The sequence below is a fragment of the Garra rufa genome, chromosome 16 (assembly GCF_049309525.1).
Source record: "Garra rufa chromosome 16, GarRuf1.0, whole genome shotgun sequence".
Classification (NCBI taxonomy): Eukaryota; Metazoa; Chordata; class Actinopteri; order Cypriniformes; family Cyprinidae; genus Garra; species Garra rufa.
The window spans coordinates 20,962,515-20,988,106 of NC_133376.1; the positions used below are offsets into that span (position 1 = coordinate 20,962,515).

General features: G+C 37.0%; 1 protein-coding gene across 1 annotated transcript in view; it reads right to left on the minus strand.

Moving 5' to 3' along the window:
* Positions 1-22,602, minus strand: part of ctnna1 (catenin (cadherin-associated protein), alpha 1) — a 121,076-nt gene extending 98,474 nt beyond the window's left edge. Inside the window, exons 1-6 of the mRNA XM_073820453.1 lie at positions 22,342-22,602; positions 18,442-18,550; positions 18,155-18,350; positions 12,588-12,754; positions 8,198-8,317; positions 3,730-3,999 (exon numbers count right to left, since the gene is read on the minus strand). Coding sequence (XP_073676554.1) covers positions 3,730-3,999; positions 8,198-8,317; positions 12,588-12,754; positions 18,155-18,350; positions 18,442-18,546 — 858 coding nt within the window. The 5' untranslated portion in view covers positions 18,547-18,550; positions 22,342-22,602. The remainder of the gene's footprint in view (positions 1-3,729; positions 4,000-8,197; positions 8,318-12,587; positions 12,755-18,154; positions 18,351-18,441; positions 18,551-22,341) is intronic.
* Between the last annotated feature and the right edge of the window lie 2,990 nt (positions 22,603-25,592).

The window sequence follows — 25,592 nt, forward strand, 5'->3', positions numbered from 1 at the left end:
GGAATAATTGCAGCGTGTAAAAGGGAAAAAGGGAATGAGAGATGAGTGGAGGGGAGCGAAAGAGCGAGAACAGAGAGAAACTGACTCATGCTACTACACCTACAGCTCTGTAGATGACTAATGAATTCTGCATTAATCTATAAACTTTCAGATGTACTCGCAGTCAAGTGGGAAGATTACAAAAAATGTCTGATTTCATCCTATAAGAGTGAGGAAGCAACAAGAGACACACGATGAATATATATATATATAAAAGCCTTGTAGGTAACTGAGCATGTGAGCCCTAGAGACGGCAGATTTTGAAGATCAGAGCTTTTTAAAGTCCCTGAGCTTAGAGCCAACAACCCCAGAGACCGTTTGGAGAAACAAAAGGAGCACAAAAACTCACGAAAACCTATTACTTCAATAATTAAAGGCTCCTGAACCAAGGATGAGAACACTTTTGTGAGACAAATGGTGAAAGAACAGAGTGACAGGGTTCGATTTGATGTGCGAGGGCTTTTAGTAGGGCGACGCCACTTCTGACACCACTGTGTGCAAAATCTTTCAACAGCTAATCGAGGCAGAGCAAAATCTGATGAGCAAACCCTCACGCCACAGGAGATGGAGACGAGTACCTGCGGTGACTGATTTGTTGCAAATTTAACAGGAGGACGCGGAGTGCTTCGTCTTAATTGACTATACTTACATTATTTTGAGCCGTGTTACCCAGACAAACGTACAAGATGCAACAGAACAGAATTGTTGACATGAGCTGGACTCATAGACGCCCTCTAATTAGGGATGTTAAAGATTAAATGAAGTGCTGTGCTAATCTCTTAAAGCCTTCGCTCATCATTATTTCATGACGGAAAGCATCCATTTCAAAGCAGCAAATAAAAACAGTATAATCGGCACATCAAGAGTAACAGAGTCTATAAACACTCCTCTAGCGGCTTCAAGCTTCATTAGAGGCACCTGCTTCAGTCAGTGCAAAAACCACAGATTCAAACAAATTGTACTGAGATCAGCAGTGTTTTATAGTGTTTTTAAGTGGTTGTCCATGAGCAGGGTGGAAATTAAACACCCACTACCAGCAAAATACATGTTTTTATTTTTACTACAAACTAAGCAACTAAATAGGCAGCATTAAGTATTGCAGAAAATTAATGTATAAAAATGAGATTGTTCACATTTCTTTTCAACATATTAAAAAGAAACATTAAAACAGCTTTAGAAAATATCCAAACCAATGAAAAAAATACTTAAAATGTTTTATTTACACATACTGAGCTGAAATTGAAAAAAAAAAATGATCAGAGCATTAGCAGTCATTGTCATTAAATTAAAAAAAATATTAAATCAAAAAGCATGTCTAATTAATTGAAATTGTGAAACTTACAAAATTTAACAGCAATTTATCAAAAGTTCAACAAAAATTACATTAAGGCCCGCTACCAGCAAAATGCAAGCATGTTTTGGCAATGGTGGGGAATTTTACTCTACTTTGACAGCTTTAAATATTGGAGAAAAAAAATATTAAAATAATTTATTTAAAAATTGACATTTCTTTTCAACATATTACAAATAAAAATACCAAAACAGCTTTAGAAAACATCCTAACCAATGAAAAAAAATTACTTGCACTTAGTGCTTTGTTCAACTAAGCTGAAATTGCATTTTTTTTTAAATGCTGGTAAAATTCTGCATTTAGCAGTCACTGTGGCAGTCAACTTTTTTTTCTGTTTTCAGTTTTAATTTTTCTAGACTGTTTTAATGGATAATTTAAAAAAAGAATATTAATCAAAAAGCATGTCCGAATTATTAAAATCATGAAAGTTACACAATTTAACAGCAATTTTTAAGGCCCTATGAAATATGTTTTATTTTTACCAAATTCTGTATTTTCCAGTCATTTCCTGGAAATTCTTTTTTTAATGGTTTCATTAAAGTTTCATAATCAAAAGCATGTGTAATTAATGAATTTTATAAAGAATTAATGCATTTTATAAAGAATTAATGCATTATTATTTTATTTATTTCAGGGGGGGGGGTTTGTTTGTTTTTTCTCCATCAAAAAGAAAAAGGATCCGCACACGAAAAATACATATATATTATATATATATTTTATATATAATACATGATATGACGATAGTTTTTTATCAAAAGAAATGTTCTAGAGATTGTTTGTGCGCTCATGTACTCAGATATTGTGGCAGTATGTGTGTAGTAAATTAAACTATGTGTCTGTGCCATTCAAATAGCATTTTTGTGGCTTAATATTCAAACACTAGTCCATATGGCTTTTTGATTTAAGTGTACTGACCTACTTTTGATGTATCCATCCCAAATTGGGCAAATTCCGCAACATTCCCCATTATAGTGAATTCCGTTTTTATAACTGGATTCCACAATTCCATCTGCATTTTCTGCATAATGAAATCATAGGGCCCTACATTTCCCACTCTATCCATCAGGAGCAAAGCATTTCAACAATATCTATTACTTGAAAGTACAGGTTACATTTACTAGACCAACAAATTCAAAAGTAATATGTGCAGACACCTTGTGCTCAAAAACACAGCTGGTGCCATTATACCTACTTTTTTCCTTTTATAAGATCTCTATGGCAACATTTCAGTTCATGCATATCATTTGAATTTATTATTTCACTAACTGATTGTTTAAAATGTTGAGAGTGCAACAGACCAAAAACAGTTAGACTAATGGCTCACATCCTATTCTGGAAGGAGACTAACTGTTTAAAGCGCAAATAAATGAAGGATAGCTAATGATCCCTTGCTACCCTTGACCTCAAATTAAATTTAGAGACTCTGATCTGAACTATTTAAAACAAGTCACATAAGGACATAAATGTATTGCTTAGACACTCAAATTGTCATGTTACTTCCAATTAGTTTGTGATGCTGACCTGACTCAACCCTGCAACAAAAGTTCAAACTTGTCAAAGACTCTCCGAGGTCAGTAGCTCAGCTTTGTTTGGACATACAAATTTAATCTGATCCAATCCTGGATTACTGTCTCCACGACACAGTTCAATCACACACCGGATTTGTCAACAACTCTCTCTGCTCTCACGCTCTGTTGATAAAATTGTGTGGAGCAGTTGCACAGGATGATGCAACCGCTGTTAGATCCTACACACAATATGCTCATCTTCATCACTGGCTGCAAAACAACTTTTTCATGCTTTTCACAAACCCCAAAGCAAAATTCACCAAAAGTTCTAAAATCGAGCCTTGTCTTTTTGCAGCCAAGATAGTGGCAAACACTGGTGAAGATGAATTATTGATTCAGCAATTAAAGAATTTAACACGTTAAGCCATGCCTAAGGGTCTGCAAAGAGCTGCATAATTCATATGCAACCTTTTCTATGAATTCTGAATATTTTACGATCTATATCCCATACCTAGAGCTGGATCAAGCCATTTCACACCCTCACTGAAAAGAGCATAAGCTTTCCTGATTTTCTACCCTTTTCACTCTTGAGATTAGCACTTCAACGCAGGATGCAATATGGCGTCTGTCCCAATGCAGCTGGCAAAAAAAGCACCCATTCGCTAAATGACAATGCTCACAGAGCACACTCCCTTCAATTAGAGGGAGGCCAATTCTCAGTTTAGCCCCAGTCGTGTTGCTGAATGACAATTCTGTACTGACACAGCTTATTAGCTTGCCATTTCTGTCTGGATCAGAGAAACATTGACATCCAATACCCCACGGACTTACATCAAAGTTGTTGAGGGCGTAGGCCAGCTCTCCTCCACCTGCAGACTGGGAGAAGTTGGAGTCCTCGCTGCTGGTAGCCTGGGCTGCATTAGATATGCCGGAGACAGCGTGCTGCAGCTGCTTGTAGATGAGGTCCCGGTTTGCCTTGTACGCAGCCACGTCTGGGTGCTGCAGGCAGGCACGTGAAGCCGTGTACAGCATTGGAACGTTCCTCTGAAGGACGCCGCGAGCCGCCGCCATTTGGTCTTTGTGATGGACGTCCTTGAGTTCCTGTCATATGAAGAGGGGAAAAAAAGAGAATTCAGGGGTGATGTTAGAGGCCTGTCATAATAAGGACATTAAAGAGCATTCCCCAAGGGCCCACACATGCTCATAATCAGATCATGGCCGTACAGCCTGGCAAATATGCCACATAGAAACACATGCCATGTGGAATCAAAGTAAATATGATCAGTTCTGTTAAGTGAACACATTGGGTATTTAGACTGAGTCAGTCAAGGGCTGTCATGATTCCTCGATTTAATTTGAGTACTGGATTTGAAAAAAACCCTTGATTGCATTTTACCCGTGTCAAGTAACCGGCAAAATGGCGATTTTCACAGATGAGGATCCACACGAACTGTTATCGTTTACATGTGTGGAGGGTCTTAAACTTCATCTCTGCATAATGTTGTGAGTTTGGGTTTTTCATAATGTTACATTATATCTGGGAACACAGCGCGCAGAATCATATTTGTAAGGTAAATATTTTTTAAACCCTAGGCAAACATTCATTGTGATTCTAAAATAAAAGTTTAAACCCTCGCTCTGAGTTTGTGTTTTGGTGTCCACATACTCAATCTAACTGACTGGAGCATTTTTGTCATAAAGAAATGGACAAACATTAGTAATTAAGTGGACATTTGAATTAAATGTTGTTTAGCATTAAAGGATTAGTTCACTTCCAGAACAAACATTTACAGATAATTTACTCAACCCCTTGTCAAAGATGTTAATGTCTTTCTTTCTTCAGTCATAAAGAAATTGTTTTTTGAGGAAAACATTTCAGGAAAACATTTTCTGCATATAGTGGACTTAAATGGTGCTTGCGAGTTTGAACTTCTAAAATGCAGTTTCAAAGGGCTCTAAATTATCCCAGCCATGGAATAAGGGTCTTATCTAGTGAAACGATCTGTCATTTTCTTAAATAAATTAATATTTCTACACTCCAGCTCATCTTGTCTAGCTCTGCGATGTGCATGCGTACTGTGTACTAGGGTTGTCACGATACCATAAAAATGACTTGCGATACTATACCAGCTGAAGTATCACGATACCAAGTAGTATCACGATACCATGCAGTATTCTGTTAATTTAAAATTCAAATCTACAAAATGAATAAAAAAAATTCATAAATAAAAAGATGTAAATGAAAACAGGCAAGATTTTTCTCTGAATACTTCACTAATGTGAATAAATGACTGGCTATTGTTATCCATGAAATCATGTCAACAAAAGTCATCTGAGCACTGCACAGAAGCTTCATAGAGTGACACTTAGATGTGGTATTTATGCATTTAGACTGTACTTATAATTGCATAAATAATGTTATAAGATAAATGTTTTAAATACAAAACTCTGAATATAGAAATATGTTGGAAAAGAATGGAACATGACGGGAAACTTAAAACCGCCAGCAGATGGCAGCAGTGTTCATGATTGAATCACTGAGTTGTTCAAACGATTCTTTCAAAACGGCTGAATCATTCAGGGGTGAATCAAATGACTCGTTTTTATGAATGGCTTAGTGAATCAGTGATTCGCCCAAACTAACGCGAATTCAGATTCGAACACAGAAACGAAACTAAAACATCTTGCTCGTGTCTTATTGCTGAACTGTCACGGGCATTTTTGCTGCCATATCTTAAAATTTCCAAGTTATATATATATAATGATTGATAAGAACCAAGGTCAAAACCACTATGTTAATGAATGGAATTGCATTCGTGATCGCAAAGATGCTTCCAGAAACTAATTATTACACGTTCTAAAAGTGGGCAAATGAATAAAAATACGAAAATTCTGTCTAGTAAAATATTTTGATGTTTAATAATTGATTCTTGGGCTGATATTTTTTTAAATAACATTAGACAGTCGTCTGAATCAGACCCTCTCTTCTGAAACTGCAGCGTGAACAAGGGCGTGCGCGTGCAGCTTCTCATTTCAAACTGAACTGAAGCATGGTGAAACACTGAATAGCATATAAAGCCTATACACCTCTTTTACTACACAAAGCACAGCAGAAAGACATTTTGGCAGTCAACTTGTAATGTTTCTGCTGGCGTGCATGAACGTTTTAAACAGTGTTCCTGCCGTGCATACAACATATCTTATGGTGCTACCGTTTGGACGATACTACCGTTTCAAAAATGCAATGGCACCGCGGGTATTTGTAAGCTTTAGTATCGCGATACTACCGTAGTACCGGTATACCGTGCAACCCTACTGTGTACTCCGGTTTAATACAGATAGGGTATGTCAAAAAAAGCCCATCTCATTTTCTCCTCCAACTTCAAAAACATCCTACGTCGCTGCAGAAGTACCAACCAAGTGTTTACAAAGTGAACTCGCAAAGAATAGAAGAACGAAGAAGAACGATCAAACGCCCTTTACAAAAAAAAAGATAAAACAGCGAAGTAGGGCGATTTTGAAGTTGGAGAAAATGAGATAGGAGTTCAGAAAATAAATTTAAGAAAATGACCAATCGTTTTGCTAGATAAGACCCTTATTCCTCAGCTAGGATTGTTTAGAGCCCTTTGAATCTGCATTAAAAGGGCATTTTGGAAGTTCAAACTCGCAGGCACTGTTGAAGTCCACCATATGGTGAAAATTCCTAAAATGTTTCCTCAACAAACAGAATTTCTTTACAACTAAAGAAAGACTTGAACATCATGGATGACAAGGGCGTGAGTAAACAAGTTTTTGTTCTGAAAGTGAACTAATCCTTAAAAAAGGATTAGATTGCACAATAAACTAAAAACAATCATCAGGCCATTGGCACCAATGTACATAATGTATTTTAACATTTTAGTTTAATAAAACCATGGTAACTTGCTTTTGATACTTTATCTGAACTAATTATTATTGCTTCATTGCTATTGTATAAGTATTTTAAACAAACTATGGCTTGCTTAGGTCTATTATTATTACCTCAAACAAATTAATTCTAATTATTCAATTAATAGTCAAAATAATCGACCGATTACTTGATTACCAAAATAATCATTAGTGACAGCCCTATCTGAGTCAGATGCAAATCATCTTTTTTTATGCCATAAGTGGCGAATTTTTAGGATGACGTGTCAAGTTAATATATTCAACGGCCTGGTATACAGTAGTCAACATTCGAAGTGGATCAAAAAAGTTAATCAAAATTTGTCCTAAGATAAGAACGGGTATTCTTTTTGGTTTTAGGACAAATTTGATGAAAGGTTTTGATCCACTTCGAATGTTGACTACTGTATATACGTACTCCATCTAGCTGCTTGAAAGAGGGAATGCGTCCAATGTGAACACCCTCTAATCTCTGAAGTGTTGCTGTTGCTGCCCCATACTTAAAGTCAGTGTACAGCGTTGACACAAATTGCTGTCTGTCAGAACACAGGTTACAGCCAAAAAAAAAAAATACACACTTTATGGCCAGTTTGAGTATAGCTGACATAGGATTTTGATCTATGTGAAATGTTTTGAAGATTGGGGGGGAAAAAAAAGAGGGTCAATTTTTGTACTTTCCTGATCGATCTTTGCTGTCAAATCTGAGATCTCCCAAGTGTGGACTAGCCCTTGCTGAAAATGACACTGTTCTCAGTGGAAAAAAGGCATAACTCCTCTGAGACGGAAGTAGAAAAGTTTTTTTTCGAAAATTTAATACCGGAGCAATTTGCACCTTGGTAGAGAGGGCTGTAGCGTCTGCCAACTGATTCACAAAATTATAAACTTAGAAGGGCCCAGCGTAGCATGAGAGGGGAAAATCACACTGAATAAATAAAATGAACAGCTCTACTCCATATTCGAACAGAGAAATAATTAGCGTTGTCAAGATACTATAATCTCTCTCTATTGCAAAACAACGTTCATTCTATTAATCAGTGAGCTCACCTGGAAAATTCATCCTGAAATCCATCACTGCTGACTACTGCTTAACCCGATAAGCAAAAAAAAAAAAATTCCAAAGACCCAATTCTCATATCATTTAAATGGATTTTGTCACTCTAGCTGCTCCAGCCTAGTCTTGCTTTTCCCCTCCCCAACTGGTACAAAGAAGATTGTTCTTGCTTATACGCATTAAATTTTCAACCAGAGCTACATAGGCTCTTGCTGCACATGTGGGTGAAGGATGTAATGCTATTCAAAGTCAGTACATTCCCAAAATAAATTAGATCTCCTTAAATTATGAGGACATTGGGTACAAGGAGTGGCTGCATTTTACCTGCTGCCTTTTGGCCGCCATCATGTTCAGTTTGTCCACTTCCGGTTTCAGAGCTTTGTACTGAATACCCAGGTCCTGCTCAGTGCCAGCGTTACGCACCTTCACCAGGCTCTCCTCAACCTGTGGGACAAGTATGATAAACCGTTAAAGAAAAGAAATCTTAATCTATGGCCTATGGACATTAAGTGCAACATCTAAAATCATTCATGTGTTTATCCTGTTGGCTTTGTATTTTTTAATTACCATAAAACTCTATTAAAACACCCTTCTGGGATATATTATTAGTTGGAACATGTTTTGAGCTTTTCCAGTTTTTAATGATAGAGACAACAGAAAGAACTGGAGAGATGAAGAATCACTGTGCTGTAATAACAAAGAGAAAACAAAGATGTACTGAAAAGGTATCAATATGAAATTATTGTACTGAAAATGATTAGTGACATAACCAGTGAGACTGAATCTGCCACCTACATTCAAATTGTAATCAGTGCACTTTGTTCATGTTGTAAAAATTAATAAATAAAAAAATAGTAATAATAATTATAATGTCCAACTCCATCATGATTTCCCCTTTCATAGTTTATTCTAATTAATTCAACAAATGCATTAGCCAAATCATTAGTACATTAGTCAAAATGAGACAAGAGAAATATTTCATGGTCACACAAGCATACTTAAAAAGCTTCTCATTTGATCATTCAAGCTGAGCTCCCAGAACAATTCAAAGGAGAAAAAAGCAAGAAAAACAGCGCCTACTCTTCCACAAGAGAGCTTCTGCTTCCACTTGCACGAACGTCCATCATAAACTTCAAGCGAAAAGCACTAGCATAAAAATCTAATTGTAACACTAAAAAAATAATCCACCTGTATCATACCATATTTTCAATGAAATCTCTCGGAGGAGAGCTTTTCACAGCCCAGCCAACATGGTGAAATCATTGTGCACAAACGTGACAAGACCTCTCTACACTGCATCAGGGACAACACAAAATCTGATTCAATAGCGTGTTGCTTGCAGAAACAGAAAGTGGATGTAATCTAGTTTGTGCCAACAACCTATAGACTAAATGCAAACAAATCTAATATAAAACCTAGACATATGTGAAACAAATTGAGGGCTACAGAAAGGCTTGCCACATCCAGCTTCCACGCAGGGTTTCTTTTTAGATGAGAAGTGTTAATATTCACACACAGTAAGGTTTGCTGTGCATATAATTACAGTTGGAGGAAGTTCAAGAAGAGTTGGGCAATAAAACCCAGAGGGCAATAAAAGCACAGACACCAGTGCAGATGATGAAGGGGGTAAATAGGACTAAACTAAGGCTTTCTTTTTGTGTGCTTTACCCAACCTTCTGGACCAGAGCCAGTTCCCTGCGGTACTCCCATTGGCTTTAGCTTATTCTCAGATCCAGAAAGTGACGAGGGATAGAGATAATGAAGGGGAGGGGTTATAAAAAGAAATCCAAAATCAGTGTTAGACAGTCTAAGTGATACAGCAAGATATGAAGGTTCAAAATAACCTTGCTATCAGCCAGCTACAAATGTAAATGTTAGCACTAGTTATTCACCCAACACATTCTGGCTAATTTCCAGCTTAAAATTTGAGTTCCAACAAGTGTCACAGTTTAAAAAGACCAGCCTGATACTTTGCCAGAGAGTTTCTGCCTGTTGGCATGATATGAGCCACTCTAAAACGAAATGGAAATTGCTGGGCACATACTCTGCCCATTTTCACATAACCCCTCCAGGCATGTCTAGAGTGATCAAATGTTAAAAGAATCATTCACCCAAAAATGAAAATTGTGTCATCATTTACTCTCGACAGACACCAAAGGTTCTTGCATTTCTCATAAGTGAGACGTGACATGCAAATTAATACGCATGAAAGAGATTTGAGAGCTACAGCCGACGGGAAAATTAATCGTGAATATTAGGGCTGGGCGATATGGCCTAAAAATAAAATCCCTGATTTTTTCACAAAAAATCCGATTTACGATTTAAATCGATTTTTCCCCCCCTACTTCTTTTAGCATGTAAAGAAACCCCAGCTTTTCCACAATATATATATATATATGGGCACCATATATTTTGCAATATACATTGCAACTGCATCAGTGATCGCTTTCCACCAGGCCCCATTCTTATCATACCAGACACAGTAAATGTTTGTAAGACAAATAAATATGAGATGGGAGGAAAATATATATTGCCATGCTTTTCTCTTGCACTTATATCGTATACAAAAATACACAATTTTGAACACAGAAATATTAAATGATTTAAAAAACTGAAACGATCTGCCAGCAGGTGGTGGTAAGACACTGATTTAGGCTCAATCCCAATTCTACCCCTTACCCCTACACTTAGCCCTACCCCTCCGTTTGGCGCGTTCACGTGAAGGGGTAGGGGTGTCTCATTTCTCTTTTGGTTGGAGGGGTAGGGGTAAGGGGAAGGGCCAGATAGCCCTCCAAACGAAGATTTTTCAGGACCTCACTTCAAACGAAGGGCTAAGAGAAATTTCCAACATGGCTGCTCACTCGAGCAAGCAGACTAGTGGAGGGTGTACGCAGGTAACGTATACGGTGTATACACACTTCCACTTTTTAAATCCCCTCTGATGCGCATTATTCAGTGTCCTGCATTCGCCAAAATCATGGCAGTCCACCACATCCAGTCATGTGAATAAATGTAAATATTCGCTCAAAACACCCAATAAAGGCAGTGATGATGCAGTCAGGACCGTGGAGCCGGCTTGCTTTGAAATGTATTTGATGATTGCGCCTAATGCACCTGCGCCCGCTCACCGCACCAGTAATTTAAATCAGTACATAATAATAAAAACGATACCTTACAAATAAAAAGAAGCTGATTTTTACGATCAGAAATTTCTTAAACCAGTGAACCCCTGTAAACATTTTAGTCCAAGGATCCAGAAAACGAACGCGTTCAAATAGAGAGTTCAAAACGAAATTCACAAATGAAGCATATATACTTCTCCAGGCACCACTACACTGATTAGCAATTTGCCGCGCATGTGATAATGCGTTGTTTGTTTTGCTTACGGCCACATGTGAATGAACGGTGCGTACACCGTACATTTGTATTTTTTGCAACATGACAACATTTTGACATCTTGGAATGAGTGATAAACATCTGCGCATGTCCTCTGACGTAACATTAGGAACTAGCGACAACGTATGATGACGTATCACAGTGTTGTAGTGGTGTCCCATTTCTTAGGGGAAATATTTTAGCCCTTCCCCTTTACACTTTGTTTCAAGGGACAAGGGGAAGGGGCGAGGGGAAGGCGAAGGGGTAGAAAATAGAATTGGGATTGGGCCTTAATTACTGAATCATTTCATTCATTTGATTCGTTTGAACGGATGGTTCATTCAAGAATAAAGCAAGTGACTCTTTATGAATGGGAAATTGAATCATTTCACTAGATTCGTTTAAAAACGCACGTTCATTCACAAACGAAACACCGCTGTGGTTGAGTGGAGATGCGCAGCGGCTCAGCTGTGACTTGTTTCAGATTACTTTTGACGACGAAATAGAGCAAAATCAGGCAATAGTGTTATAGCCAGACAATGTAAGTCACTTAATAATAACTTCTTGTTTATTTAACTGTTGTAATAAATCAATATCTCGTTTACAAACTCCGTTAAAAATGATTAAAAGCTGTCACTCATCTTAGTTCACAATCTCACAAATCTCTATTATAATAAACAAAGCTACTGCCCATTCAGTCTCTTATTTACACTCTCTCTACACTTGAGACACATTTGTCAACGTGCAAAACACGAAACCTTTGAAGCTCCACTCAGCGCAAATACAAATATGCTGGTCGGGTCAGTCGCGCATGGTGCTCATAAATATTTTTTCATAGTCGCATGTAGTAGTTTCTTTTTGCCCTTGAACGGCGGGTCGCACCATTGAGAAATTAGGTCGCACTCTAGAGCCCTGATATGCAAATAATTCGCCATTGTCTTCAATCATCTCTCTACTCTGTTTACGTGGTAAGTGAAATTGTATGTACTGTAATGTAATGTAACAGGATAACTAATTTTTTTTTTTAATTAAAAAAATTGCGATACCTTGATTTAATAAAAAATTAAATCGTCTTAAAACGTAAATTCAAATTATTATTATCAATGTTGCAACATCGTCCACGATCCAAAATCGTCATATCACACACCCCTAGGTTTAATATATGATTGAGCCTTGCAAAACAGTCTAATAATGTGTTTCATGGATTCTCATCTGTGGAGACTATTCCAGTATTTTGCAGGTTACTCAACATGGGTCAAAGATTTTTTTGAGGAAATCATGACAGCCCTATGGTGAACCAACTTTTCAAAGAGTAAAAATGTGTGTGCATGTGTCTCACCAATTTGAGCTGAAGCAGAAGCTGGTACACATCAGCCATGTCCGCAAGTACAAGCAGATGAGTGACAGCAGAAAGAAGGGCACGTGCGGCACGGACCATGTTGCCTCTCTTCACTGAAGAACAGGGATCCTCTGCAAACTCTCCCGAGGCCAACTTCATGGATTCTCCTAGAGAGAGAAAAAAAATAAATTCAAACACAAAGTCTCATTATTAGTTTTAATTTGTTCTTTTATAGCCTTCATGATGCAAGAGTAGCAAGGTCAAGGAAATTATCATTTCCCAATGTGGAGGTCGACATAACAGATAATTCAACATCTGACAATGCAATTACTTCCAAAGAGGCCTTTTGAAATGCTAATTGTTGGACGTTATTTGATTAAAATCCGCTTCTGTTAATTGACAATAATAATACCATCCAAGGTCACTTGCGAGATAACAAAAACATAAGAACACAACGTACAGCAGGTTCTTTTAGTGGCCACCACAAACCCAAGTAAACAATGAGCACGACAGGGAAAAAAACATCAATTCCCTGCCACAAAGAGCTACATGGTGAGCTGTGAAACTTAAACCAACAATTCAGGCGGTTGGACTGATTCAGCCACCCTGCAGTCTGTCATAAGAGCACAGCCAACCACTACACACAAGAACAACTACAAGGTGAAATATAGAGCTAATCACCAGGGCAGCGGGTGTTCATGTTCAAGGATAAATGCCAGTGGTTAGGGGGGTGATGGGTTAATTGCATTAGGATGTCATTTTGCGAAATGCTAGATGGAGAGGAAAGTCAGAAGCGTGAAACATGGTGGCGAAAGCAAAGGCTCGATTCATCTATACTCATAGCCAGAGCTCTCTGACACATGCTAGCACACTAAACGAGTCCTTTCAGTGAAGGTCGAGTCCCTGGGATAACACTGACGTCTTATCTGATGTGCCTGCGAAAGGGTGTCATCACTTGCCTTCACATTCCAGTTGGCTCATGTTGAAATCTTTTCAAAGTGACAAAGCAGAGCATTTTACAGCAGCTTAAAATACTAAAATGAATAAGTGCAGCCGTACAACCACAAACCTCACATTCGACACAGTAGGTTGTTTTGCAAATGCGTCGGCAAATGAACTGGAGATCTCCGCATCCCACTCAAGCCATACGTAAAAATAAAAAAGGCTCCAATGAAAGCTGCCCAGAGTGCAAGTAATGGCCGAGTTCATAACTAGACTGAACTGAAATTGACTCAATGAAAAGAGAGAAAAATCAATTTGAGGGGGCAGTGAGTAAGAGCTTTGTGCTCGGGAGGGGGTCTCATTCTTTCCTTTGTGCACATTATTCCAAACATCAACAGTGTTCCCTGGTAACAGGAAGCAAGTCTCGCAGAATGACGGTAACACGATTTTCTGGGTTATTGCGCAAGCGGTGGTTGCCACACACACTGAATGGCATCTCTAAGAAGCCTTCTATTCTTACCCATCACTAAAAAATAAATTCACCCCACTATAGACCACACAAAAAGAACTGAGGTCTCTGGGACTGTCATTCCCTCCTGAGGGTGCAATCAATAAGACCATTTTCACGGGCCTGATAGTGATCAGTGCACCCATAATAAACTCACATCTATCACTTCTAAGGTAGCACTCACAAGAGGACCACAGAGGCTTGTGATGAAATGTTGAAAGCGGATGTCTGAAGGCGGCACAATGAGCATCCAGGTACCTTGGAGGGAAGGCAGACGGCATTATCATTCCCAGCATCCTTCATCTGTCCCGTTGAAAGGAGCGAAGCAATCAAAATCGGTTTCTACGGTAAATAAGACACATTCCACCCGGGAGACATGCTAATGTTGCACATATACATGCAGCAGACAATTCTGGAGCTGTTAGGGAGAAAACCGTTCAAGGATTCGGTGGTTTCTAACATGCATTACGCAACGATTACATTTGCCCGGCTCGCAGAACAGCTGGTAAGCCACAGCTGGGTACCGGGATCTCTTTTCAATCTAGGGAAGCTTTAACCCCACTCAATGGTGGCATTATTAGTCGAACCACGCGTGGCCGAGCAAAACTGCATAGCTGACAGTCTCCGGCACCAGCGAGCAACAGCGTCTGGATTCTGCAGCCAATGACAGCACAGCAAAACCAATGTGACATTCTTCAGCATCACAGCAGCATGCTGGTCGGCGCTTGACAGATTTTACAGCCCAAACTAAGCCAATAAACACTGAGTGCCGAGTCTGAAACTGACAAAGATGTTATTCCAACAAGTGATAAGTGGGTTGAGCCTGCACTCTGTATCTCACAAGTGCGAAATGCCACACTAATTCCAGAAGAATGGGGCATTTCGGTCTAGGAAGCTCACATCAGCCACTCACTTTGAATGAGAACGTATGATGACAACTTTATGGCTACAGGTTATTTCCGTAGTGAAGTCTCGCATAAGTAAAGTGTCGCCCTTCTCCGCATCTGACATCACCTTTGACAACTGACAGAGTTCACATACATATGCAAGTTGTTGCGCTTGTTTTCCCATTCTTGGCAACTGAGCATAAATAAAAATATCTTGATGGATCAGCGCGCCAAGTCAAGGCAAGCTGTTCGCTAATGAATGTGACAATCCCTGCTTAGCAGGGAAAGCATAGCCATATAACTAGGATTTAGTTAGCAACCAATGTCAAAATTGCCATGTAAATTTACATCATAAGCTGAAGGCCTCTAAACTCATGCCGATATGATGAGGCTATTGCGTCTTATTAAAATGGGTCAAATTAAAATGTGCTCTAACTAGAATGTTGCAGTCATCGTGTACCGATATTTTAATCAAAAATGCATGGCAAACAAGGCACAGAGAAATGAGGAGTTGTGCAATTTGACAGGGTTAAACCCTTCTATTAACCTGTCTTCTCTATCCTCTTTCGGTAAGGAGGCATAGCAGAGATACCAGTGATGTTCTGTAATGAGAATGAACAACATGAGATTGACTGAGGGGATATACAGGACAACAGTCTTGGGGGAAGTACACACTCCATTGCACGATAGCAGCAAGTCTGATAGCACAAGCCAAGCCCTCTTAATTCAAAAATCCATCCGCACATGCAGATAAGCACAGACAGATAATGAAAACAGGAAATGAAACCACTGATTAAAGCCATTACCCAAATTAGGATATTCAGCCTTTTCTTGTGATAGTTTCAATGGCTCCAGACACTTTTAAACTTATGGTAGAGGTAACACTAGGGCTGTGTACTGACACAGATTTGACAAATCGATTTGTTTCAGATTCAAAAACTCTTAGTTTGGTTTGATGTTGACTCATTTAGAAATATATCAGGGTTTAGTACAAGTCAATTTTTCCTTAAGAAAATAGTCTCAACCTTAATGAGATAATTATTAACATAAGGTAAGAAAAAATATATAAAAACTGAGTTATACACAAATATTTAAATGTACATTTGAATAAATCTTTAATTATGTTTCTACTCCAATTTGTTGCTGAAATATAAATATTTAAACAGCAGTTGTGATAAAAACTTGATTTATTCAAACATACATTAATTATATCAGTGAGTCATACACTAACATACTCTGTGATGAAAACCAACAGATAAAATCAAAAATCACATATATTGCATATATTTAGTAAAATGCTCCTCTCCAGTATAATTTTTTCTTGCTAACTAATGAGCAACACTGAATGGCTTTCTTGGGGTAGTTGTAACGTTATGTTTCAGGTTATTACACAAGCTGTTTTAATGACGTCTTGCTGAGGCAAAAGCACTGAATGAGCAATTACATGAGACATGCTACATTTCATATGTTGTACCATTCCTTTGAACATACTTTCCGGTATTCATTCATATTTCATGCCATTACTAGCAAAAAAGATGATTATTGGATAGACTGCAATTTAAAGTAATGTCTAATGAAGTTTTGTTCACACAGAAAAAAGCTTTGACTAAAAGACTGATCTTGGAATTTAAGAACTGATATCAGTTCATCAGATGTAAAGGGGACATAAAGTGCAAAAATCACTTTTATAATGCGTTAACACAGACGTGTGAAAACCACCAGCCTATAATGGTAAAAAAAAAAAAAAAAAAAGTAAAAAAAATAACCCAACAATTTTTTTAATAATCCCAATAATAAAACAGTCTCTCTGAACACGTCATTCCAGATTTCTCCCTATGATGACATAGGTGAAAACGCCTATTTATGACAATCTCTGCTCTATTAGTAGAAACACAGCCCTGAGTGAGAAGTGTCAGTCGACCATTACTGTTTTCTTGCTGTAGCTGCTAGAGATACAATGTTAGCACCAAAGAGGCATTACAAGTGTTGAGATACACCAGCAAACATGAAGTCCCCACTGACACTGTGGTTAAACTTAATTTATAAAGGATGAATAAATGACCTGGAAAAAAGTCGGTAATGTAATGTAATAATAAATTTATTTTGCACAGCACAATCAGATGACTCACTTTAAAAACCGATTCCGGTTCGAACGTATAAGAATGAACACCGTTACTGAGAGTTTCTGACATTTTCAGTGTGTGAGATTGTCCTGTTTTGTTTCTGCCAGCTCTTGAAACTCTGCCCTCTTCTGAAAAGGGGGCTGGGAGCACAACAACAGGACGTTTTGGCTAATACTAGGAATGCACCGATCATGATTTTTCATGGCCGATTCCAATACCGATTTTTTTACAAGCAAGCTGGCCGATTCCGATATCCGATTTTTTCAAAAACAAGAAGTTATGCAAGTAAACAACATGTTTATTTAGTATTTAACAGGCCAAACTAGCTTTGGCTATTGAATCAATAGCATCTGACATCTGAAATTAAATACATAAAAAAATATTGAATACAGTTTAAAAAGTAAAACATGCTTTTAGTAAAGTAAAACAGTAAGCCAACAGGCATTTTAATGTAAAATAATAATAATCATTCTTAACAGAACAGACTTTTATTTTTGGCTTTTCAAAAGTAAAGTAATGCTTGTTTTTTTTTTTACAAAAAGAAGCATCTCAGCTTTGTCACAAGTGAGTATGTTTCTTTTTTTCATCTGTCACGTGAGAAGCTGAGCTGAACAAACGTTCGCTATCCGCACTTGTGCAGGGCAAGGACAGGTACGCTCGCGCAACTTCAGTGAGCACAGGAAAGCGGCTGTCCTTTGCAGACATTGCAGATTGCAATCTTCACGTCCTGCTCACAGATTTCAAAAAACCTCCACACAAGTGATATGTTTCTGAATGAATCGAATGCCGCGGCCCGCGTACACACTTCCGGAAAAAAAACGGCCGGGATAAAAACGAAAACCGATCGCGCGTTAGATGCAAAAACCGGCCGGTTTCGATTTATGGCCGGTCAACCGGTGCATCCCTAGCTAATACCCTAAAAGTGGCAATTTTAACAAGCTATACAAAAATCTGTTGGGTATTTTGAGCTAAAACTTCTCATACACACTCCGTGGACATCAGAGACTTATTTAAATCTTGTAAAAAGGGACATAATAGGTCACCTTTAATTAATAATGTCAACTCAGCCCTAGTTAACACTTCCTTTTTTTTTCCATTTTTGCATACCTTGCTTGCGGACATCCTCCACTGCTGCAGTCAGCTCCTCCTTTAAGAATTGGCTCTCTTTAGCAATCTTCTCGCCTTTCTCCAGGAAGTTCTGTGTGGCTGTCTCCACAGAGGCTGCCAGAACATGAGCCTTCTTGGAGCGGCCCTTCTTCTTGTTAGATGGTCCTTTGTTGCTAGAGTTCACAAGTGTGGTGACCTGCAAACAGCACAAGAAAGATTTAAGGAAAACAGTGACCTTTGGTGATTAATACAACAACTGAGGATGAAAACTGTAAAAGTAGTCTGACCTGGGTAACCAAGGGCTCCAGCAGTCTTTCCACAGCCAGTGTGCGGATTTCCAAGCTCTTGGGATCCCATTTGAAGTTGATGTTTGCTGTGTTAATGCTCGTCATGTTTCTGAGGAGAGAAAAAGCGATCAATGGATTAAGAGGGGTGGTAGGCCAGAGACAGATAAGCGGCCTGGGGCTGTGTCTTTTATCAAATGAAATTTCACATGACAGATTCATGTTTAGTGTAAGCAATCACTAATGATGTAAACAATCCGCACTGCTAACCAAAACTAACCCACACTTATGCCGTCTGAGCAGCTCTGTTGCCCACTCTGCTATTTTCCATTCAAACAGTGACCGCAGTTGTATTGATCAGCAATCTTGCACTGAAGGACAGGGATAATCAGCCTACCCCGAGGGCTCTGCTGTTGTTGCAGGGGTCTGTCTGCACTAGACAGCCAGACTAAATAGACATTGTTTGCTATATAGGTCAGGGAATGCAGACAAAGTGGGCGAGGTCAGTGTTGCATGACCAACACACTGGGAATAAAACCTCTAAATTCAAATGCGTCCTACATAAAAGTTAGGACATTCAACTTTGGCCCAAGAAAACTGAATAAAAGATAAGCCTTCTAAGACTTAAAAAAACTACATGAAATGAAACTAAATGAAGAGTCATTTCCATATATACAGGCTCATTCTGGGTGGAAAATTTTGCTATTTAGTTAGAATTGGTTGATAACCATCAAACGGTTTGCAGAACACAAGCAAGAACACATGCCTGTGTATTTTAAAACATGATAAAAAAATTCTTTACATTTCAATGGAGTGCAAGAATTGTGTGGAAGTAAATATCCCATTCATTTTCTCCATAAGAAAACATTAACAATTTATAAACTGTTCAAGACAACAAGGTTGTGAACAGTATATGCTTTTGCTGAACCCATCAACCTAGACTTCAGTTTATATATTTTTTATAATTATGTTTAATAGTGGAAATCCTGGTGAGAAACTATATTATCCATGATTCTGCAAAGAATTCTCCAGCAATTTGAGATTTCATGACAGTGGGGATGGCACGGTTAAGGCTGTGTTTGAAATCACAGTTTGGGTGGATGGATGTTTGACTCAGTGCAATATGGGTATTCTCTAGCCATTGAGTGTACATCATAGAGCTGGGCGATTTGGCCTAAAATCAAAATCTCGATTAATTGAACATTTTAACCCAATTACGATTATTGAACGATTATTTTATTCATTATATTTAATTATATTTATTTTTTTGCCCTCATAGTTCACTGACAAGTTTTGTACAGTAAATATGCTCACATATTACAAGCGAGAGATTTTTGAATGAAGGGTGCACACACTATCTATGATTATTTATTGAACATCAGTGTTGAACAACTGAAATTAAAGCACACATTGCTTAAAACGAAAAGTCATATTTTTCTTAAATTAGTGAAAATAAATAACTTGCACTTTTGGAAACAAAATAAATTTATAAAATAATAAATATTAAAAGTAGAAAATAAGCAGTATCTCTTCTAAATAAAATTACTCTTGTATATCCTGTAAATACTTTTTACTGTATAAATACTGTTTAAGCTCTCCATGGACATGTCGGCGGAACAACATAACGTAACGGAGCGGGGTCACGTGACTCCACACGCGGTACTGTTTTTAAAGGGAAATTAATTGAAATAATTGACCTGGAAAAATTTGATCGATTATAGGTTCTGAATGTCGATTACTTTTCGATTAATCGCCCAGCCCTAGTACATCAGTTCTACAATTCTTGTTGCAGTGCATTATGGGACTGAATGAGTCCACGTGATAACATCCACTGTTTCATGTACCATAACAAATGACTGTCCCTTCAAAGAGTGAATCAGAATTAAGTCATCCAGGCAACTGAAACCGGTGCTACTTATGTCTCGAGTCACACTTGCTCACTCTTGTTTCACACAAATGCAACTGGCTCCACTTTGCATCTAGTTATCGATTACTGATTGTTTTATAAACTATAAAGAACATTTTCCTTTGCGAAGCCTTTGTGACAATATATAGGTCATTTATACATCAGGAACAGGTCGAATCATTTAAAATCAAATCTAGACCACATCATTATTTATTTAGTAAGTAGCTGTAAAATATATGATAAACATACACCACCAGTCAAAAGTTTTTTAATGTTTTTTAAAGTATTCTATTCTGCTCACCAAGCCTGCATTTATTGAATCCAAAATACAGCAAAGGCAGTAATATTGTGAAGTATTTTTTACTATTTAAAATAACGGTTTTCTATTTGAATATATTTTAAAATGTAATTTATTCATGTGATCAAAGCTAAATTTTCAGCATCATTAGTCCTCACTAGTCTTCAGTGTCACATGATCCTTCAGATATCATTCTAATATTCTGATTTGCTGTTCAACAAACATTTTTTATTATTATCATCAATATTTAACAGTTGAGCACATTTTTGTACAGGATTCTTTGATTAATAGAAAGATCCTAATATTAGCATTTATCAGAAATAAAAAGCTTTTGTAACAGACACTATACCATTCAAAAGCTTGGGGGAAAATTTTGGGGGAAATTATTTAATACATTGTAGAAATTAATACATTTATCCAGCAAGAATGCTTTAAATTGATCAGAAGTGATGATAAAGACATTTATAATGTTAGGAAAGATCCCCAAGATTTCAGACAAATGCTGTTCTCCTGAACTTTCTATTCATCAAAGAAACCTCAAATTCTACTCAGCTGTTTTTAACATAATAATAATAATAATAATAATAATAATAATAATAATAATAATAATAATAAATGTTTTTTGAGCAGCAAATCAGAATGTTAGAATGATTTCTGAAGGATCATGTGACTGGAGTAATGATGCTAATAATCCAGCTTTGAAGTCACAGGAATAGATTACATTTTAAAATATATTCAAATATAAAATGGTTATTTTAAATAGTGAAAATATGTTTTGGTGCACTAGTGGATCAAATAAATGTAGGCTTGGTGAACAGAAGAGACATTACATTTTTTAAAGTTAAAAAACTTTTGACTGGTAATGTATAATACAACTTTGGATAAATCACTTATAAAACAGGACATTGCACAGCCAGTTGTTACAAAGCAAAGCCATTGAGTGTTTATTTTACAACAATGACGAGCTGGCTGTACACTTACATATCAACAGGTAGAGAGGGAAATAGTATTATCTCCATTGTTATTTTCTGGACAACACATTGTTATCTCAGTAACCGTCTGCATACTGTATTATTGTACACTGCTACAGCCAGAACTCACACAGGAAGGGCCTGATCCATAGTTTGTGGTTTAGGCGGAGCCCTAAACTCCGCGAATGAATTTTATTGTCTCAAAAGCCTTAGAATGTCATCATAGTCGACTTCAAAAATGAAAACATCCATAACACCACATACGCTATCATTAACGTGGCCTGTTTTGATTAAAGAACATCTTTAAGAATAAAAACTCCCGACACGTTTGTCCTGATATGAGACGTGCAGCTAAAGGCTAACTAGCATTCCCCACCAAAGTTTTCAGGATAGTTTCTGTTTAATGTTTTAAATAGTTCTCAACTCCTTTGTCCTCTCATGGCGCTTCTAAATTCGTCAAAAGATGACTAACAAGACGTTTACAAGAAACAAGCCGGTGTTTATTTAGTGTAACATGAAACGACAGAGACAGAAATATCCCAAACATTCCATGAAGTTAGGGAACGAGCTAACAATGTAGCCACAAACACAAATTCCGCCTTTCTGTTCGTCTTGTATTCACAATATAGACATAAATTAAACCAATTCTGAAGAAAATCACTTTTATATGAGTTAATAATGAAAACAATGCCGTTTAAACTATCTAGACAAAAGCAAAACACACTTACCAAACTGTTGAAATTCCTCTCTGATTCAAAATGGAGGGATGCGACTTTTAAAATACTGTGGTAAAGTTTTTCCGCGTGTTATAATCCCTCCCAGCGGCTACACAAAGGCCAAAAGGTATAATCCACTAAAACCCGACTAAAAGAGCCCGTTTGAATGATAAACGTACGAGTTCGTGTAGTATTTAGAAGGAGTTTCGCTTTTTCCCGTGGGTTGAAACTGGAGGATGATGGCGGATTCCCAGCAGTCAGTCAGTGTTATCAGGTGTGTTTGGGAGTGGCTCGGGAACTCGAGTAAAGTTCAGCTGAGAGCGCAGTGGGGGATATTAAAACACAATGGTGTCAGATTAAAAGGTGTGAAAGGTGATTTAAATGTGGCGAAATTCGTGAACGGACTTTTTTTACATGTTGTTGACTCAGTTTTAAGAGTTTTAAAATTTGCATATCTTCCTTTCTCTCTCTCCCTTTTTCCTCTTTCTGTGTAGTTTCGGTTTAGCTCAGTTTACGTAATTAATTTATTGGCACAGCAGTAGGCTACATTTGTTTTACTTTTGTTTTATTTTTATCATAGTTTCGTAAACTAAACAACAAGAGATTTATAATGTATAAAGAAGAAAGACAAATACATAATTGGGTCCTGGGATTCAGTGTCTTTTGTGTCCTTAGTAAAAATCATGATGTTTATTGCCTGAGAATTTTCAACATCAGTTTTAAAGTTGTCTTTGACATGAATAACACCTTTCAAACTTTAACTTTTTATATTTAAATTTTTTTTTAAACAATTCTAAACATTTTACAGCATTTGAAACGACCAAATATCACAAATTTATCATTTCCACCCTGTTAAGGGGAATAGGCCATTCCCAGTATTCGGTGCCTTTTGGACATCGTAACACTTAAAAAAGTAAACACATTTTTTAAATCAATTCTTGTGTAATTATGATAGGGAGATATATGCAGCATATGAAAAAATATATATTTTTGGTCAGTCTTAGGTATATAAATTTAAGGATCCATTTACTAAATGTGTCCACTCTGTTAGGTTTTCTAACAGAGTGGACATTTAGACTAAAATCAGCCATTACACTAAGTCTGAGCAAAAAAACTGCTAGCACAGAAGGTCTGTCAAATAAAGAATTGAATGTTTTTTTTAAAATGCTACTTTTACAAATAAGAATTTCTATTTACGTTTTTCATATTCCACTTAACATGGTGGACATTTTGAAATTGACCACATCAAATTGGAAAGATAAAATAAGTAAAAACAGATAATTAACAAAACTGAGGCGCGCTCTCTCTCACCTTCCCCAGTGGTTTTCCCTCTAATGAAATGATGTCATCCATTTGATATGATGTAATTTCCTTTTTCCAACTTTCATTTAAAGGGCCAGTAGTCAAATATAACAGGATGGACAATATTTTGAGGGACAAGCTAAAATGAATTTAATACTTGGAAAATATATTTACATTAGAGAAAACTATTACTTATATATCAAACAATGTACAAAAAAACTAAAAAATATATATATTTTTTATATTAAGCTTATATGAAGTGTTGTATTCTTCATTAAAATGGCAGACACGCCTGGGGACATTATGATATTTGGTGGTTTAAAATGCTGTAAGATGTTTAGAATTATATAAAAAAAACATAAATATGCTTAAAGATTAAAAGGTGTTATTTATGTCAAAGACAACTTTAAAACAGGCAATAATATCATGTTTCTTAAATACAAAAAAAAAATTAGCAATTATTTTTGTGATAAAGGGAGACAGACACAAGGGTATCTATCTATCTGACCAGTCTATGATGGTCTCCCAGGCTGGTTTGTAGTTCACTTTAGCTGGTCAGGCTGGGTGGCCTGTTTGCCAGCCAACTGACCACCAGTTTGGTCAAGCTGAGAGACCATTTGTTGACCAGTTGTACTCAACTCATTTTGTGTTTAGAATACTTAATATCAGAGCTGGGTAGATTAGTTACAAATTGTAATCCATTACTGATTCCAAATTCCATGACAAAAATTGTAGTTAGTAACGTAATCCATTACATTACACATGTTAGGTAATATAATCAGAGTACTTTTAGATTACTTTTGACCTAACTTGTTGATTTAAATACTTTAACTTCAAGTAAATATATTAGGTGAAAGATCAGATGACAAAAAAAGTGTGAATTTGTCAATCTGTGCATTTAAATATGTTTCAAAGACAATTACATGGTTAACTTACTGAGTTAAATAAAATACAAATCAATGTGTTCATCAGTAGTTGATGCAATGTTGAAACACTTCTTAAAACAAATGCTGTGCCGCCACCTGACTAATGACTGATCTTTGTGTGAATGAATACTTTGTGAATGTATAAAAGATGAAAAAGAAAAATTGGGGTGAATCATTAAATTATGAATAATTTATTGCTATTAAGTAAATAATATGTAATCATGTAGTCTGTGAAAAGGAGCTGTAGTTAATTACGAGTATTTTAAAATGTAATTTAATCTAATTACAAGTACCTCATTTTTAAAATCTGATTATGTAATCCAGATGTAATCTGTTACTACCCAGCTTTGCTTATTATTAATGATGATACTTAATCATAGTTAAATTCATTCTTTTTTATAAAGATATATGAAAAAGAGGAAGTAGAAAATGCAGTGAATATACGAGCAGCTGGTATGAGATTTTTTTCCTCAGAACACAGTGCAGAGTGCAGCGCAAGTGTGTCTGACTCATATAGGAAGTTATTGAGATGTGAGTCCCAGGCGAGTTGTAGCATGAATAGTAATAATCTTACATTTTCAGCAGTTTATATGGAGAGGGCATAGTGCTCTACAATAGAGGCAAGTGGATGATAGTCATTTAATTTATTTTGTATTTTCTAAGAATTCATAATAGAACTCTGCCTTGAGTTTTATATTTTAGCTGGGGTTGTAATGAAGTTATATTTTATGCAAGACTGTCATATTCATCTTTGGAGCAGAACGAATCTCATATTCTGTTTGAATGGTGGTCTCAAGTTATCCTCTCCATCAGTCAACAGAGGGAGAGAGAGACCACTCTGGTGAAGGAGTAATACAACTATCATGAAAATCATACCTTAACCTCTAGTGGAAATGATTACATCTATGGATGATATAGTTCCGCTGACTATGTGTCATACAAGACTGTGTTCATGTGCTTGATAGTCCGTTTGGGGGAGGGTAGGTGAACCGATGTGTGAGAATATGACATAGACTATATGCACTGCTAAGCAAT